Source organism: Jaculus jaculus, chromosome 10, assembly GCF_020740685.1.
Source record: "Jaculus jaculus isolate mJacJac1 chromosome 10, mJacJac1.mat.Y.cur, whole genome shotgun sequence".
Taxonomy (NCBI): domain Eukaryota; kingdom Metazoa; phylum Chordata; class Mammalia; order Rodentia; family Dipodidae; genus Jaculus; species Jaculus jaculus.
In genome coordinates, this window is record NC_059111.1 from 88,672,759 (window position 1) to 88,689,771 (window position 17,013).

General features: G+C 44.9%; 1 protein-coding gene across 1 annotated transcript in view; it reads left to right on the forward strand.

The window, feature by feature from the left end:
• The window catches only part of Snd1 (staphylococcal nuclease and tudor domain containing 1), a 485,819-nt gene that overhangs the window by 323,503 nt on the left and 145,303 nt on the right, over positions 1–17,013 (forward strand). The window contains exon 15 of the mRNA XM_004658615.2: positions 1,899–2,040. Coding sequence (XP_004658672.1) covers positions 1,899–2,040 — 142 coding nt within the window. The remainder of the gene's footprint in view (positions 1–1,898; positions 2,041–17,013) is intronic.

The following is a 17,013-nucleotide window of genomic DNA, read 5'->3' on the forward strand; positions in this document are numbered from 1 at the left end:
TATTCTTAGTCTGACTAAGCATCTCTGATTAGGTAGGCAGAGTGTTGCCTGCCTCCTTGGGGAGTTTATTCAACACAAAGGAAAATTCTCTTGTAACTTCCTTGTTAGTACTAACATTAAATGCATGCGTGTATACATGCACACACATGTATGTGTTATTTCTATAAACATATCTCTTGTGTTTTGTTTCAGATAAAATATACTAAAAGTCTATTTCTGAAGAAAATGTAGAACATTCCCCAAGTTTTTTGTTTTTGTGGGTTTTTTTTAAGAAAAAAAAAATGGCCTTCTTTTCAGAGACATTAGGCTGCCTTGTGATTTGCAATAATCAATTTGATAATTGTTGTTGACTTACTGGTACAGCTCATGAGTAATGTCCCAGATTTAGACTAGCATGCCAAAAGGGTTTTAATCAGGTAGCGCTTTTGTTCCCCTGGAGCATTTGTCTTGCTTGACTGCTCTGGCCTTCAGCCAAGCGCTAGAAAGGCCTTTTTTCCTGCTGTATAGTGTAGTCGAATACGTGTCACTGCAGTGTTCCGTGGGGGAGCTTCCAGCCCACTAGAACTCATTGTTAGCTTACCTTTCACCAGTGTGCCATTAGCTGCACTGAAAGTGGATGCTGTCTCTCCTCTCCTCTAAGGCTGTTTGTAGGGAGGATGAATCTCATTACTATAAATATTGTTTTCATCTCAGACTACCTCACTGATTCTGAATGATAGGATCCCCTTTGGCTATTGTGAAAATGCCGAAATACTTGATGACTTGTTAAATTTTCATTATGTAATGTACATTAATTTAGATGCAATAGCTCTGTTACTAGAAGAGTTGAGTATGAAGGACTTGGCTCAGTACAGATTGCCTGTGTCACAGAAGTCAGGAAAGATCTTGCTGTACTCAGAGGGGATTTACAGTTCCGGTGGATGGGCTAAAAACTTGAGAAACTTTTACATCCAGTGACTATTTCCCCATGCATTTTTCTCAGCATATGTTAGGTGGTATTTTGATGCTTGCTTACTCTATCATCTGTTTAATTAGCTTGAGAAACTGAAAGAGCTTGAAATCCCTCAGCTCTTGTATGGTCAAGAGCTCTGGGGCTTGAAATGCCCACACTTGGTACTCCTGAGAGTCGAATGCATAGGCTTGTATTGATGCATGAAGAAAAGTTTATGAAGTGCTAGGGAGTTTCATGTGTTTTTATTGTTTCCTTAATTATACATGCTGATGTGATGTGGTGTTTATCTTTGTAGGGCATCTCCTCTGGGGGTAGATTTCTCTGGGTAGCAGCAGCGTTCCTCCCTCCCCCTCATCCCCAGAATGCATATGGAGCCAGAGCTGCTATCCTGGCTTCCAATGAAAACCAGGTTCTGGTCATGATTGAGAAACAGAAAGCTTGGAGTCTTGTATAGCCTGTTTGAAGTTGAAGGTTGACTATGTTCGTTTTCCTGACAAAGTGTTTTGAGGGCTGTGTGACACACAGCCAGAACATCATTAAAAAAAAAAAAAAAAAAAAAAAAAAGGAGGAAAAATAACGTTTAACCTTAATAGAAAGTTATTATTGGTCTCGTGACCTGAATTTTAGGTTAAGTGAACTCTTCTTCCTGCCTCAGCTAATGGGCGACTTCTCAATTTTCCAGCACCCAACTACCATCCACTGAGTGCTAGTTGCTGAACAAAGGGAAGTGCTGAATCAATGAGAATGTTCTGGAAACTGCTGCTTAACTATATTTCTTATTGAGGTTAGAAGAGTAGCAAATCTGTGTTGTGTTTTCTGAAGTAACATATATTATAGGGCTATTTGCTTCATTTCCTGTGGATTTTTTTCTCCTAAACCAGAGACAAAGAAACACTTACTTGTGTTGCACTGCTCTCCAGTAATGCTTTTCTTCCTTTCTCCTCAGGACACCCAGAAAGCAAAGCAGTTCCTGCCCTTTCTGCAGCGGGCGGGCCGCTCTGAGGCAGTGGTAGAATATGTCTTCAGTGGTTCTCGCCTCAAACTCTATTTGCCAAAGGAAACTTGCCTGATCACCTTCTTGCTGGCAGGTAAGTCGTAAGTGTTGCATGTGACTCTGGACTTCTGCCTGGGGGACTCAGGCTATCACTGGAGTCCTGTGGCCTCAGACCCAGCACGGTGCCTTCTTGCTGTGCCTGCCTTCTACCATGCAAGGACACTGGAGCCACAGAACCTTATGCATTTTAGATGAAAGGAATTCCAGGCCCAGTGAAAACATGAATACTGGAATACTGGAACCTGGCCACTTAACACCAACCACCCAGCTATGCCAGTCATAGGCAGCTGAGCCATCCTGCCCATGCAGTCACCAGTTGGGCCACCTAGCCTGTGTTTTCTTCTTTTCGAAAATGTCACCAGGATCCCAGTGAAAGCCCAGCCATGACACTGCTCGCACGGGCTTCTGCGTCTTTAGTGTTTCTTGTACACTAGGGTTCACGTGCTGTGACAAGCCTTCCTCTTTCCTTTGCTGCCTGCATGCGTGTCCCTCACATCCTGTCTTCCCTGGTAACCTAATGTTTCCCAAGCCAGCAAGGCGATCGGTGTGAACTGTGGTCTTTGGGCAATTTACACTTATGTATTCAGAGTGCAAACTGCCTCATTTTTTTTTTTTTTCATCACTGGCAAGTGATAAAGATACTTATTTCTAGTTGGTCCTTCACAGAGACTGTGTTCTTTGAAGCAGGCTGTCATTTCACTTCCGCCCTGTGTTTATCCACTCACAGAGGACATGTGTGCTGTGCCTCCCAGACTCGCCTTCCTTTCTCTCTGGCTGCCCTGTCGCCTCAGCACTTCTGTTGAATTCTTGAGTAGAATGTGCTGTGGTTGAAAAGAAGCAAGAGCCGTGCTTGCTGCCCATCCCCTGCGGGGCCTGCCTGAGCCTCCTTCATACGGCAGGCCCCAAGAATTTCTTGTCTGGATGAGGGGCTCCCTCAGGCCCCAACTGAAAGATTGAGTTATATGGCACAATTCACTTGGCTGTGCCACACACCGCCGCTTGACTGTCCTTTCTCAACAAGGCGCGTCGTAAGCTCTTAGCAATTTGATGGTTGCTACAAGGCTCTGCAGGCTTGCTGCAGGGACTAATTAAAGTGCGACACCTTGCTCAGGGGTAGCTGTGGAAAGAAGGCCCGTACCAAATCTATACCTTACTGGAGGGCTGCACTGGTGTTTCTGCTAATAAGAGTTGTAGTAAAGTGAGGCATCAAAGAGCAGAGGCATTTCATGGGGCCACTTGTGTCCTGTTCTTAGCAACAAATTGTTGTTATGGAGTCTAAGGTGTATAGTCAGCTCCTTCTCTGCTCTCCCCAAAAAACAAAAGCATCCTCATGGCAGAGTGGAGCTTAGTCCCAGAGGTGAAAAAGAGAAGTGATAATAATTCTTTTCAAGAAGCCTGGCCACAGATCTATAGAGGAAGGAAAACAATGAAGCTCTGGCTTCCAAACTCAAAGCTGTCTCAGAGACGGCGCCGAGTGTGGGCCGCCCTTGATTGGAGAGTTCCGGCAGAACACTGCGCTTTCTCCCTTGCTGCCATGGAAGCCATCTCATTGTCGCGCTCGGCGTCAGCCGGGTCCTCTGCGGACAGGTGTGACAGTGTAAATTTGACAGCTAGAATGTAAGGCCCCATGGACTCAGACTGGCCACTTGAATTTCCAAGAGGAGCCCTACAGGGGAAGAGGATTGTCACTGAGGAAGGATTTGGGACTGTAGCCCTAAGGTGTGTGCAGAGCAGCGTGGAGCTCTGGCTATTTGTGCTTCTTGTTATTTTCTGGCTGTTGGATGCTGTCTCTCGGTGATGATCTATGGAAGTGAGCCAGCTTCTTTCACCATTGATGGGATCCCCTGGATCTGTCAGCCTGAAATATACCCTTTCCTCCAAGAAGCTGTGTCTAGTAGGGTGTTTGTCCAGCAATGAGACGCTGACTGCAACAACATGGCATTTTCCTGAGCGTCACAGTCTAAGACATTGCCTGAGTTAACTTCAGTCTGGAAGATAGATTACACAGCAGCAAGTGCATGCTGCACAGCATGATCTGTACATTTGTTCTCCTGCCACAGTGTATGCTGCTGTATTATACATCTGTGGGTTCCTTAGAAACCTAGCACAGCCAAAGGACCTTGAGAAGTCTTTAGAGAAAGCAGAGCTCAGTCTGAATCCTGACTCTTCCATGTCAAAGCACTGGATATTAGAGAGCTAATTTATACTGCTGAAGCCTTGCTGTATACGTTAGGTATAACCAGAGTGTTTGGGAGGTTTTACCCAATTGTGTCTGGAACAAGCCTACCATAAGAGTGATCATTAATGAGCATGTATCTTCTTCTCACAGAATTAGCATTTTTAGATCATTTTGATGTTTTAAGACGAGATCTTGTTATGTTGCCCAAGTTGCTCTAAACCCACACAGTCCTCTTGTTGCAACCTCCTGGGTAGCTGAGACTGTTGGCGAGCACACAACTGAGTTGATATAACTAGTTTGTATAACTGGTTCTTACCCCTCATATGTAATGGCCTAGTTGTATTAGCATGTGAGCATGCAGCTATGGCTGCATCAGGAGCTCTGACCTGTCATTGTGGGAATGAATCAGGCACAGAAGTTGTGCCAGTCTCCTGCCTAGCAACAAGTTTACCGACATTGATGCCTAGCTCTCCCCTGAGTCTCTGGAGCAAGAAGCTCCACAGTGTCCTAAACTCTTGTCACAAAAAGTTCACAGCTAAGAATGGTCTAGGACTCAGGACCTGGAAGCAAGACTGATGCACATAGAGAGTGTAGGGCACTAAATGAAAGTACAGAATTGTGGGCAGAGGACAGGAGTGGCACCAGAAAGGAACTGTGCCTCAGGAGACACCTCCCTGAGGATTTGGCACTGCTGCTCTGTTTTAAAGGCCAAACAGAGTTTATTTATTTAGTCAACAGGAGCAGGAGGTCCATGGGTGTAAGAGCATGACCCCTGAATGTGCTGGGTCTCCACCCAGCCTTTGGTGCTCGTGGATATAATGCACAGGGGATGGAGGATGGGGTGATTCTGCACACTCCTGCATGAGCTGGTTTTTCTTCTTCCTTGGCCCTTCCTATGGATGTTCAGTTACTGAAAGGTCTTAAGCAAGGCTAAGAAACTTCATTTTAAGGGAATAACACAAGTGTGATGGAGAAAGATAACTGAGGGCACTCAATACCTACCAAACCAGAGGTCCAGATGCTCCTAAGTGCCCATCACTGAAGTAGACTTAATGCTCCCAGCATGGATCAGGGAATTTTGCTGAAGAGGGGGCAGAAAGATTGTTGGAGCCACAAGTTGGGACATTTTGCAGAGACATTGCCTCTCCCCCATAACTGACTGCTGTTCCCATAATGCATGACCCACAATCCCCATGGGGTTAACCTGCATCCCCAGTGAGGAGGTCCTGTTCAGAAAAGGGACAGGAAGGAGGGAAAGGATGGTTCCAACATGTGATGTTTACATACTAAGTAGGTCTATATCTAATAATAAAAAGATGACATATTGAGACTCTCAGATCTAGACTTAGGCAAAACAAGAAGTAAAAGGGTTGCAAATAAGAATAAAAAGAATAACACATTAAAAACAAAAGAAAATTCCTTGTAAACAAAGAGGGCTAGGGGTCTTGGAGAGCATACTTTTTCAAAAATAGAGAACTCAAAATCTGATAGTGAAAAGAAGCTGAGAGATTCACAAACATTTAGGACTCGGAGCGTGTTTGGACTGTATTTTTGGTCGGGGATAGGGGATGGTGTTGAGCATAGAGATAAAAAGTCGAGCATTTTAGGAGTGAGCAGTTGAATAGATTGTGATGGCCCCAATCAAATGCAGCACCACAAGTAGGAACAGATAATTGGTTTGGCCTTGGGTGTGTAACTCTTGTAGTTTCCATGGAAATGTTTAAGCTCAGCAAAAGAGCCTGTGCAACATGTTCGTGGGGGGGGGGGGGCACAGTGGTCAGCATGCGAGCCACTCGTACCTCAAGCTCTTTTCTAGGAGAGGCTCAGGAGTGGCCCACCACCCTGTACACAGAGTAAGCTGCCCACAGGTACTAAGGATTCACACACAGGCAGAGAAGGCGTGGTCAGAACAAAAAAAAAGATCTTAAGTGTAGCTTAAAATGCCAGAGGAGGAGAACATCCCGAGGAGTCAGCACTCTTCAGAATAAATGAGCAAATACACAAACCAGTGAAGTGACTTTATGCTGTTTATCACTCAGGAAGTCACCAGTGACCTTTGTGTGTAGAGTGCCACCAGAACTGAATCAACTCAAGGCAGATTCCAGATGATCACAGGGCACACATGGCCAACAAGGAGCAGAATTATCAAATTTAGAGTATCATCCTCAATATTTAACAGAGTGGAAAAAGCGCAGAAAAATGAGGGCTGATTAGGTAAAGTCAACTAAGGAACTTCAGTACTTTGAGAACACAAATACATGCTTGAGAATCAAAACAGTGGCACATGTATTTAGCTGGAATGCTAGCTATTGGGTACACCTGTTATTTTCCTGATACCAGTTGTAGGTTGCACAACTTAACAAAATCTCTGTCTTAAATAAGCATGAAGAAGGATGGAGTGGCCCGCGCTGACAGTCATGGTTCTGAGGAGGAGGCCAAAGGGTCAGGGCCCAAGGCTGGCCTCTGCTGATAGCAATTTCAAAACCAAACAGGCCTCAGTGAAACCCTGTCTTCAGAAAAAGGAGAGGCAGGGAGAAAATTCTAGGGAACATGCATTTTGAAGTGTTGAAGAGCCCTATTTAGAATCTGAGAAGGAGCTAAGAAAAGCACACAAGTCAAGACAGCATGGTGACCTAGAGGAGGTGGAATGAAGGGGTGAGAGCAGCTAGGACTGTGAAGGTGAGTATAGGCATAGACCCAGAAACTGTTGTGACCCCATTTGCATGAACAGTGCAGTCTCATGATGCAGTTTGCAAATATGTGCGGCATGCACTCCACACTGTGTAATGACACTGTGGGAAAATGGTCTCTCATTGGAACTGGGAAAGAATTTGCATTGCACTCCTCAAGGGGAAAGTCAGAGCATTTGTTGAGCAGTCCCCTCCTTGATGCTCTCATTAATCCCGGCCTTTCTGAGAGCGCTCTGTTCTTCAAGGTGGGGTGGATACTTTCCATTTTTATGTTTCCTTTTTTTGGGCAGACGGCCCCACAGCTTGATAGGGAGTGGCATTTGGCCTGAGCCAGCTGGCCTCTCTGTCACGGTTCCTGCACCCCTGTACGTGGAGTGATTGCTTGGTCAGATGGGATAGCAGGTGGGGCTGGAAAGTCAGCTGTAGCTAACAGGTCAGTGCCTCCTGAAAGCTCTTGCCCTTTAGTCCTTTGAGCACCTGGCTTAAGTTTGGTCCCTGAGCAGATGACCTTAGTCCACAAGAGCTAAGACTGTTCAAGGTCCCTGTGCCTGCGGCCCGCCACCTTCTACGCATACTTATTTTAGCCTTTGGAGGAAAGTCTCCGTCAGTTCTTACCCTGAGCAAGCAAGGAAGCCAGGATCGTAGGCAGCCTGCATTTGTTTAGAAGCATCCTTTTCCCTCTGGCATTTAGCGAGCCCCAGACATTTCCCTTCCTCGGAGCAAAAGCAGTTTACCACAGGCTTTAATTTTAGTTTACTTGTCATATTTTACTTGTCAAATTTTACTCTACTATCTTGTCTAAAGGGAGACTGGGGCACACATTTGCACATCATTTGCCTCTTAATTCATATTTTTATTTTCAAGCACCAGTGGGCATGATGTGTGTGTCCTACTATTACTGTGACCTTTGAATGGAGTTCTCTTGTTTTGAAGCACCATCTTTGCTCTTGGCCATCAGGGTCATGCTGAGGGTACAATTCAGGAAGTTGTCTTGTTGACTAAGCATAGCAGGTATCAAGGTATGTAAACCATATGCTTTCTCTGGAATTGAAAGAGAATAATTAGAGGCTTCAGTGCAAAGTAATGTAAGGAATCGTAAATCATACTTGGAATCTTTTTGCTAACTGAGTGAGAACACCAGGTTTATATTTCCGTATTCTTAAAAGAGGCACGTGAGTAAGTTTGAATTGTAGAGTGGGGCAAGCGAGGTGGGGACACAGGATGAATGTCACTCAACCTTACATAGAACTCATGGGAAAAACTGCCTGAAAGGCAGAAGCCACTTGGCAGGGGTTCCCATGTGGATCACAGCAGGTGACTTATAATTAACCGGTTACCAGTCACATGAACAAGACTAGAAAGTGAGACTTCCTTTTGCCTGCCCTTTGGTGTCTTTTTGATCTATCTCTATCTCTCCCTCCCTCTCTCCATCCCTCTCAGAGAACAGCTTTCCTGTGGAGCTACATTTTGACAAGGGAAACCAAGAGGAAGGTTCTAGGTTTCCAAGAGTTTATAAATGGTTGTAGGCTTGCGCATGATACATGAAAGGTGTGGCTTGTGTCCTTTCACCCTGAATGGCTTTGAATAAAATGCTTCATTTCCTTTTTTTCTCTTGAGAAAGTCTCTTCTCTAGCCACTCTTAATTGGAATATCAACTGCTTGTTTCAATAGACCAAAAACTTGTAATGAGAGGATGGGAGGATAGGTAAACAGGAATATCCTTCTCAGCTCTTGGCCTCAGGAATGGTGGATCCCCATTGATTACCAGTGCCTAACCAAATTACACAATTAAAGCCAATGTATGTTTAAGTGAGAAATCCCATTCTGCTATTACAGAGGTGCTAATGAATCAGGCTGTTGCTGTGGTTGTGTTTGCTGGGCTTCTATCCTTAATTAAGCAATTACAGGGTCTGCTGATACTTATGAATTCCTTTCAGATGCTTTAATTGAATTGCAACTTAATGGGTATTGGTGAAGTAGGGTACTCTTTCTCTTGGGGCTTCCCAGTTTGGTCCCATCTGCACTGCCTGCTTGTTCTCCTCTGGAACCTGTCACTGGAAGTGGACAGCGACGGGAGACTCTGTCTTGAAGCTGTTGTACTTTACTGTTCAGAACAAAATCCTGAGAACCATGCTCGTCAGGAGGTCTGGAAAGGTCCCTTGTAGGAAAGGTTAACATAGCTGGTTTGGTGAACATTTTTAAAATATATTTCCTTCATTTATCTTCAAGCAGGTAGAGAGACAGAGAATGGGCTGCCAGGGCCTCCAGCCAATGTAGAAGAACTCCAGATACATGTGCCACTTTGCATCTGGCTTTACATTGGGTACTGGGGAAATTGAACCCAGGTCATTAGGCTTTGCAGGCAAGTGCCTTAACTACTGAGCCATCTCCCCAGCCACCCTCTTTAAAGATATGTATTTATTATTTGCAAGGAGAGAGAGTGAATGAGTGTGCCAAGGCCTCTAGCAACTGCACGTGAACTCCAGAAGAATGTACCACTTTGTGCATCTGGCTTTACATGGGTACTAGGGAATCGAACCCAGTTCATCAGACTTTGCAGGCAAGTGCCTTAACCACTGAGCCATCTCTCCAGCCCTGGATAACATTTTTTTTTTAAAACCAAGAGTTTTACAAAGACATTATAGGAAAGTCAGTCTTTGGTAGATGATAAATAAAAAGACAGTTTCTGCTCTTAAATACTTTTTAATGTAATAGTGTAAACAGCTATATAAAACCAAGAAGGAAAATAGGAATTCTCAAATGCATATGCAACTGGGCATGGTGGCACACACCTTTAATCCCAGCACTCGGGAGGCAGAGGTAGGAGGATCACCATGAGTTTAAGGCCATCCTGAGACTACATAGTGAATTCCAGGTCAGCCTGGGCTAGAATGAGACCCTACCTTGAAAAACAAAAACAAACACACATACACATACACACACACACATATGTAACATACCATGAGACTTGCATCAGCCCATCTTGTGTTGCTATAATGAAATACCTAAGAACAGATAACTTAGAAAGAAAGGAGTATGTCTCAGCTCTGGAATCTGGGAAGCTCAAGTGCCAAGTGCCAACATCTGCTGGTGGGGCTCCTGCTGATTCCGCTCAAGGGCAAGTCAGTGCAAAGAAGAGAAAAAATGTCGTAAGGGGCCACATCAGTGTCTGTCAACCTACTGCTGCAGTAACCAGTTTCGTGATTTGAGAGCGGTGTTACTCTGTCTGAATGGTGTGATCATCTTTAAAGGACCTCAGATTTCAGCATGAATTTCAGAGAGGGACAAGCCAGGCTCAGACCACAGCAAGAGTATAGAGGAGAGAACAATTACGTGAGAAACAAAATACTCCAGGGAAGGTATCTGGAACTTTCTTTCTCTCTTTTTCTTTTGGTGGGGGGTTGGGCAGGTTGGATATACTTCATTGCAGTAGAACAATTTTGCCTATGTGTTGGCCGCTGAACATCTGTCCTGCCATTGAGCTCCACTTCTCTGACCACAGCTCAGTCCCTCCAGGCGCATCACCGCCCACTGGTCTTGTGGGGGAAAGCATAAACCTCCCATTGTAGCTGCCTGTTTCCCATCTTTAGATCACGAGTCAGCCCTAGAACCAGCTGCTTCACACTTCTGGGACACCTGTTCATGTGGTTCCTTAGTGACCTCTGAGCACCATACTAGGAACAGTGAAATGCATAACACAGTTGTGGCCTTCACGCAGGCCATATGTGTCTGCTGAAATAAGGAATGTATGGACATGAAGGGGAAAAAATTCAAGCACAAGGTAGCCATGCATGCTGGTTCACGTGTAATCCCATCACAGGGAAAGTGGAGGCAGAAGTATTGCCATTAGTTCCACGCCAGTCTGCACTATAGACTGGGACGCTGTCTCTACACTGTTAACAGGACTGGTGCTGCCCTGTACCATGGTCTCGGGTTCAGAGACTGGTGAGGCTGAATGCTTGGTTGAGCCAGGACAAGGCAGCCTGGAAGGTAGTGTCTCATCTGGGGACACCCCCTTGACAAGGGACTTTAATAAATTGCCAGTGGATGGAATCAGAGGATAGAGTCCTTGATGGTAAGAACCTAGAAATGCCCGTATCTGAGGACAAGCCCTAGGTCAGACTTGCAAGTCATAGTGGAGTGTTTTCGTATGAGAGAGGGAGGGCTTCAATTTGTTCAGTAGCCATTTCAAATATTTTTCACTGAGGCAGAGCAATACAGTCATCAGTAAAAATGAAAATTGTTCAGCATAGTTTAAGGCAGTCACAGCCCTTGGAGCTAAACCATTTACGTGTTCTTGATTTCCTGCTTCCTCATTAATGATTTCCATCAGCCGAACTGCTTGTGTTGGTGTGATCCTAGAGAGCTGGGCTGAGGGAGACGGCAAGGCCCCACGGCAGTTCTGTGCCAACCTGCAACGAAGGGAAAGGTGGTTCTCGTCATGGCACCTTTTCTGGATGTGGCTAGGTTGCTGTGACCTCCCAGTTAGGGAGGTCAGCCCACACTGTTCAATCTGTGCCCTCTGTGCCAAGGTAAGATAGGTGGCATGCAATTCTCAGCAAGGATAGCTCCACTGGGGACCTTCTAAGGGCTACTCCCTGAGAAGAGGCCTCTGAGCCCCCTGACTCCAGCTGTCTGCTAGTGCTTTTACTCTTACTGCTGTAGAGTTCTCATGTCCACGAGGTAAGGGGAGAATTCTGCCTGATTGTTATGCAGAGTGAAAAAGGGGCCTAGGAGGGAGACACAAGATCTGCCCTGTGAGCTTCACCAGAGGTTCTTTTCTCTTCTCCTGCTGTAAGAAGAGCCTGAGTGTGCATTTATTTAGGATGCTTGGGCTGCTTCCACCTAGTGGAAGGGTTAGGTGGAATAGGTAGTTTCTAGAAGTCTTCACGGCCTTTCTCCACTGGCATGTGCCCAGTACCGGCACCTGTCTGTCTGGTTGTACCCATTCCATTCTGTGGCTTTCTCAGAAGAATGAATTTCCTTGTGGATTTTTTTTCAGCATCCTCTTGTCAACTTATTGGCATTTCCCAACAGCTATTTACTAACAATGATGACAAGTGACATCATCCTGGTTTGGGCCACTCTCCACCAGCCCACCCCTGTGGGAAATCTGCGCGGCTGGGCGAATCAGTGAAAATAGCAGGACCTAAATGCAAGACAGGGCGGGGAAATGGTTTGCTAATTTAAAATTAAAGGGTGATGTTGTGAAATTCGGTAATGGACAGCTCCTGGGTGAACAGTACCCACTTTCAGGAAGACTTCATCCTGGTTGCTATGGGAACTACCTCTTGTGTCCCTTTTTCAAACAGATTTGACTGGGTTTTAAAAAATAAAATTGTTCCTCAACCAAAGTTTCTTTTCTCTTTGCCTGTGATATAATAAATGAGAAATACATTTTCCATGGCTCTCTTCAAGGTTGACTTACAAGTTTCTAGAATGGGCTTTGGGGAAACTTCTGTTGTAGATTTCTGGCTTCCCTGTAATTTTCCCTCATGCATATAACAATGTCTTACAAGTGCATTCCTAAATAAACCCTCTTAACTCCCATGCTTACCTTCACTACATGTAGGAACATATTTAAATCAACTAAGCGGTCTACAAATGATAGAGAAGTTCCCATTTCTCTGCCCTTGTATGCCTCTTTTTCCTGAGCTTGTACATCTGCTAGTGATTTTTCTAGGGTTAATTTGGGTGTTTTTATTTTTAAATTGGAACATGGTGTCTGTCTCTTCTCTGTGTGTGTTTTGGATGCAGCCCCTGTGCTAGGCATGCGGTTATTAACTCCACTGATACACCAGTTCACTCATTAGCATTTGCATTTTAAATTACAAGCTAGAGCAGACAACATTTATGCTATATTTGTACCATTGCCTTCTTCATGAATGATGTCGTATGTGCAGGGAATGCAGAAATAACTCTCTCAAGGCCCTGATGTATTTTAGTCTTTTTTAGTAAACTGCTGTTTCTTTTTTACTCTTGATTCTCATTGTTTGGTAGGGAAATTTTTAAAGATTCTTTTCCAAGTTTAGATCCACTCGTGAGCTGCTGATTGGGAACTGCTAACGATGGACCAACCCTTTGTATCAAAATAGGCATACTGCGTAGAGTGGCCATTTTTCCTGTTCACATGGTATTTCTTGTAAGCAGCCTGCTTTGATTTGAAGCTCAGTGGATGGGTAGACTTGATAGGTAATTGGTTTTGCTTATATTTGTGCTAACACATCTTCTTTCTCAAAGCCTATTAGTCATTAGTTATTAGTCATTACCTATGACACTATTAGAGTATGAAAAGAAAGTGGTGAAGGCCTTCAAGGGCTTCTTTATTTAAACTTCCTTATTTTTATTTATTTGAGAGAGAGAGAGAATATGAATATTGGTGTGCCAGGGCCTCCAGCCGCTGCAAACGAACTCCAGATGCATGTGCCACCTTGTGCAGCTGGCTTATGTGGGTCCTGAGGAATTGAACCTTGGTCCTTTGGTTTTGCAGGCAAGCACCTTGACCACTAAGCTATCTCTCCAGTCCAAAGGCTTCTTTTTGACTTGGACTTTACTGTGGTACAGAATATTAAATATTATCATGTAAACTGTCAGTGTGGCATTAAGTCCCGTAAGTTGAGCGTTGCTAGTAGCTAAGTCCTTGGGCAGCTGCTGCTCTAGCAGATGGTAACTTCTTCATCTGGATCTCAAGAAGCAAATCCGATTGCACAGCCACACATAGTGGCCCTGTGATTGGAGCTTTCCCTGGCTTGCGTTGCTCTGACTAATCTAGTCTTTGTTGATTTCTGGCAGCAGACTGAGGGCAGAAAGCAGGCTCTGGTTGACAGATTATGTCCCTGCCATTGTACTTTCCTTTCCATTTAGTCTCTGGTTTTGCTTCTCTGAGTTCTGTTACAAGGACCCTTTCTATTTACAAATTCTTAACTCCCCTCCCCCAACCCCAGAGGCATCACTTTGGAATTAGAAGTGAATTCTGAGTAGGCAAACAAAAATTTGCAGTTGATGGAAGCCTTCTTTCTATAGATTTTTCTCCTCTGTGATACTCAGTTGTCAAATTAGTTGCTAGAATTACTAAGATATGAAGAGTTGCCTTTGAGGTTAATGATCCAAGTTCCCATGATTTAGTAATTCAAAACTTGATCCCTGGAACTGAGTGTATACTTAATGTTTGAGGTTTGTCTAGTATGTGTGAGGTGCTGAGTTGTGTCTCCAGCACAGATTTAAAAAAATAAACTCCTGGTCCCTCTAATGTGTCTCATTATTCTATGATGCCATAGAATAGTAAGAGAAATTATATGGTGTGAGGCAAATATCATTCTAAGCCTACTTTCATATCAACTTATTTCAAGCAATGGGATTTTCTTTCCATGAAGCACTACCATATCATATTCCTTACTCCCTTAGAGGCTGGGCCTGTTCAGATGAGGGGCTTGGGCACTGGCGACTTTGGTCCTTCAGCCTCATAGCATCTGAGCTGCACACCTTGACCATCTGGACTCTACTGCTTCATGTATCTGACACAGCTTGTATTTGTCTTATTTTTGTTTGTTTGTTTGTTTAATGTTTTATTTTTATTTACTTATTCGACAGAAAAAGAGGGAGAGAGAGAATAGGCGCACCAGGGCCTCCAACCACTGCAAGCTCCAGATGCATGTGCTCCTTTGTGCAGCTGGCTAACGTGGTTCCTGGGGAATCAAACATGGGTCCTTAGGCTTTACAGGCAAACTCCTTAACCGCTAAGCCATCCCTCCAGCCCTCTATTTGTCTTTTAATTATATTATTCTTTTTAAAAATTTATTTATTTGTGAAAGCGAGAGAGAAAGAATGGGCACACCAGGGCCTACAGCCACTGCAAACAAACTCCAGACACATGCGCCACCTTGTACATCTGGCTTACGTGGGTCCTGGGGAATCGAACCAAGGTCCTTTGACTTTGCAGGCAAATGCCTTAACTGCTAAGCCATCTCTCCAGCCCCTATTACATATTCTTATAATAATTTCTTATCTAGAATGTGCTGATTCAGAGTCCTCTCTAGGAACCCCAAACTCGGCGCCACAGATACTGAAATAAGCTCACCAAATGAAGTCCATAGTCATGTGAAGGGACCTTCTACTTGAGGACCTGGAGTTCAGGCTGGGCTGCTTCCTACAGGATGTCTTCATATTACCTTATCTTCCATAAACAAAAGCAGTAGTGAAGTTCTTTTTAAAAGCTGATGGAGCAGGTCATGGCACATGCCTTTAATCCCAGCACCTGGGAGGCAGAGGTAGGAGGATCACCATGAGTTTGAGGCCACCCTGAGACTACTACATACTGATCCAGGTCAGCCTACACTACAGCGAGACCCTACCTTCAAAAAAAAAACAACGCTGATGAACAAAATGAAATTGATAAGGAATTGGTGCATGCCTCTCTATCTTTCCTTCTGTGGAGAGGTTCCTTTTTGGTACATTCAGTGTTTGCCTCCCATAAACTCAACTCCAGATAGGCCTTCTGTGCCTGTTTATTGCAGAACTGTTGCCTGGAAGCGAAATTATGTCTAACATATCATGGGGTAATGAGTGGTCCTTAGAGACCTCTGAGTGGTAGGCAGAGCAGGAGACATGTTGGCTGGTGTCAGCTTTGCGGACAGATGAAGGTCCACTTGGGTGGCACAGCAGGAGGCATCTAGCTAGCCCTCTGTGTGCTCGCGCGGCAACATCTACAAGTGCTGTGTAATGGTGCTGATGAAAGCAGCTTGCTAGCGAGCCATGGGATCCCACAGCCTGTCTTTCACTTTTGTCATTGCGTTTGCTATCCGGATGAAGGACTGATTGCTGCTAGTCACTCCTCATCTGGCTGACCTAAGGCTTCAGAGGATTGGGTGCGGAGCCTGGACTGTGCCCCTCCAACTGCCAAGCCCTCCAGTCCTCATGGTTCTCTGGTGCTACCTTTACTATGTCCTGGCTTCTGACAGAAACCTTGAATTAAGTGGGTTAGGAATAAACTGCTTGAATGCATTTGTGCAGATAGCTTCTCTCACCAGCTATCTGAAGTGCTTTTTGAAATACACGGGAGCCCTTTGTAAGCTGCTTTATAAGCTGTGAAGTCCATTGTTGCTGCTCTCTGCAGCCAGCGTGCCTCTAACCTAAGTAATGTCTACTTGGCTTGGGGCCAGGGCTGGGTATTGCAAACTTTCATAAGCAGGAAAGCCGCCCACCAGAGTCACTAGCAGCTGGTGCAGGTTGGAGGATTTGCAGAAATTGAGATTGCTGTTCCCAGATATCAGCACTTGCCTAGTGATGAATGACCGCGTCTGTGCAAGGGGACTCTGTATACTTTCCTTCAGCCTTTTATTCTCAGCCCTCTATTGTGGCGCCTGCTCAATGGCCCCGTTGTGGAGGAGGGCCGCTAAATGCTGGGGTGAGTGGCCTGCCTCTGCCACCATTCCCTCCCTCAGTTGGCCTGAACTGAGACGTTAAGAATAGCTCTTTGATCCCTCTGAACTGATTCTTGGGGCAGGAATTCCGTGGCACATAGCACAAATGCCAAGGGCTAAGAATCCAACCTCCAGGGAGTCGAGAAATGAACTTCACCTGAAACCATGCAAAATGAACTCAGCTTTGATTACTCTGGTAGCCTTGACCCACCGATCTGTTCCAGAATACTCAGGGAGGTAAGACCAACAACCAGCAAAGGTCTATTCTGATGAGGTCATTGTAGATAGTGTGGTTATTTCTGATATGTTTATTTAGGAGTGAAATTCTTAGTGGGCCATGCTGCTTTATCTCATCTCTTCTTATCACTTGGACTTGATGCATGCGTGTGCTGAAACCACCTTTAGAATGCTGTCTTTCTAGAAATCAGCCTGCCATTATCCAGGCATGAACAGCCATAGCTGAGGGATGTCCATTCTTCTGATTCTAACCCCTGCCATCACCCCTTCTCATGTCATTACGTCCAGCACCAGTATATGAGGTTCTTGGGGGGCTGGGACCCTTGTCTGTCTTGTGATCACTTAATCGACCATTGCTTGTTATAGAATAAATAAATGAATGAATGAGCCGGTGTTTTGGGCCTAAGCTTACGTATCCTTGTCCAGAATGTAGTCTCTATATTGGCCCTGAGCCCAGATACCCAGAGCTCCCCTCTTACATT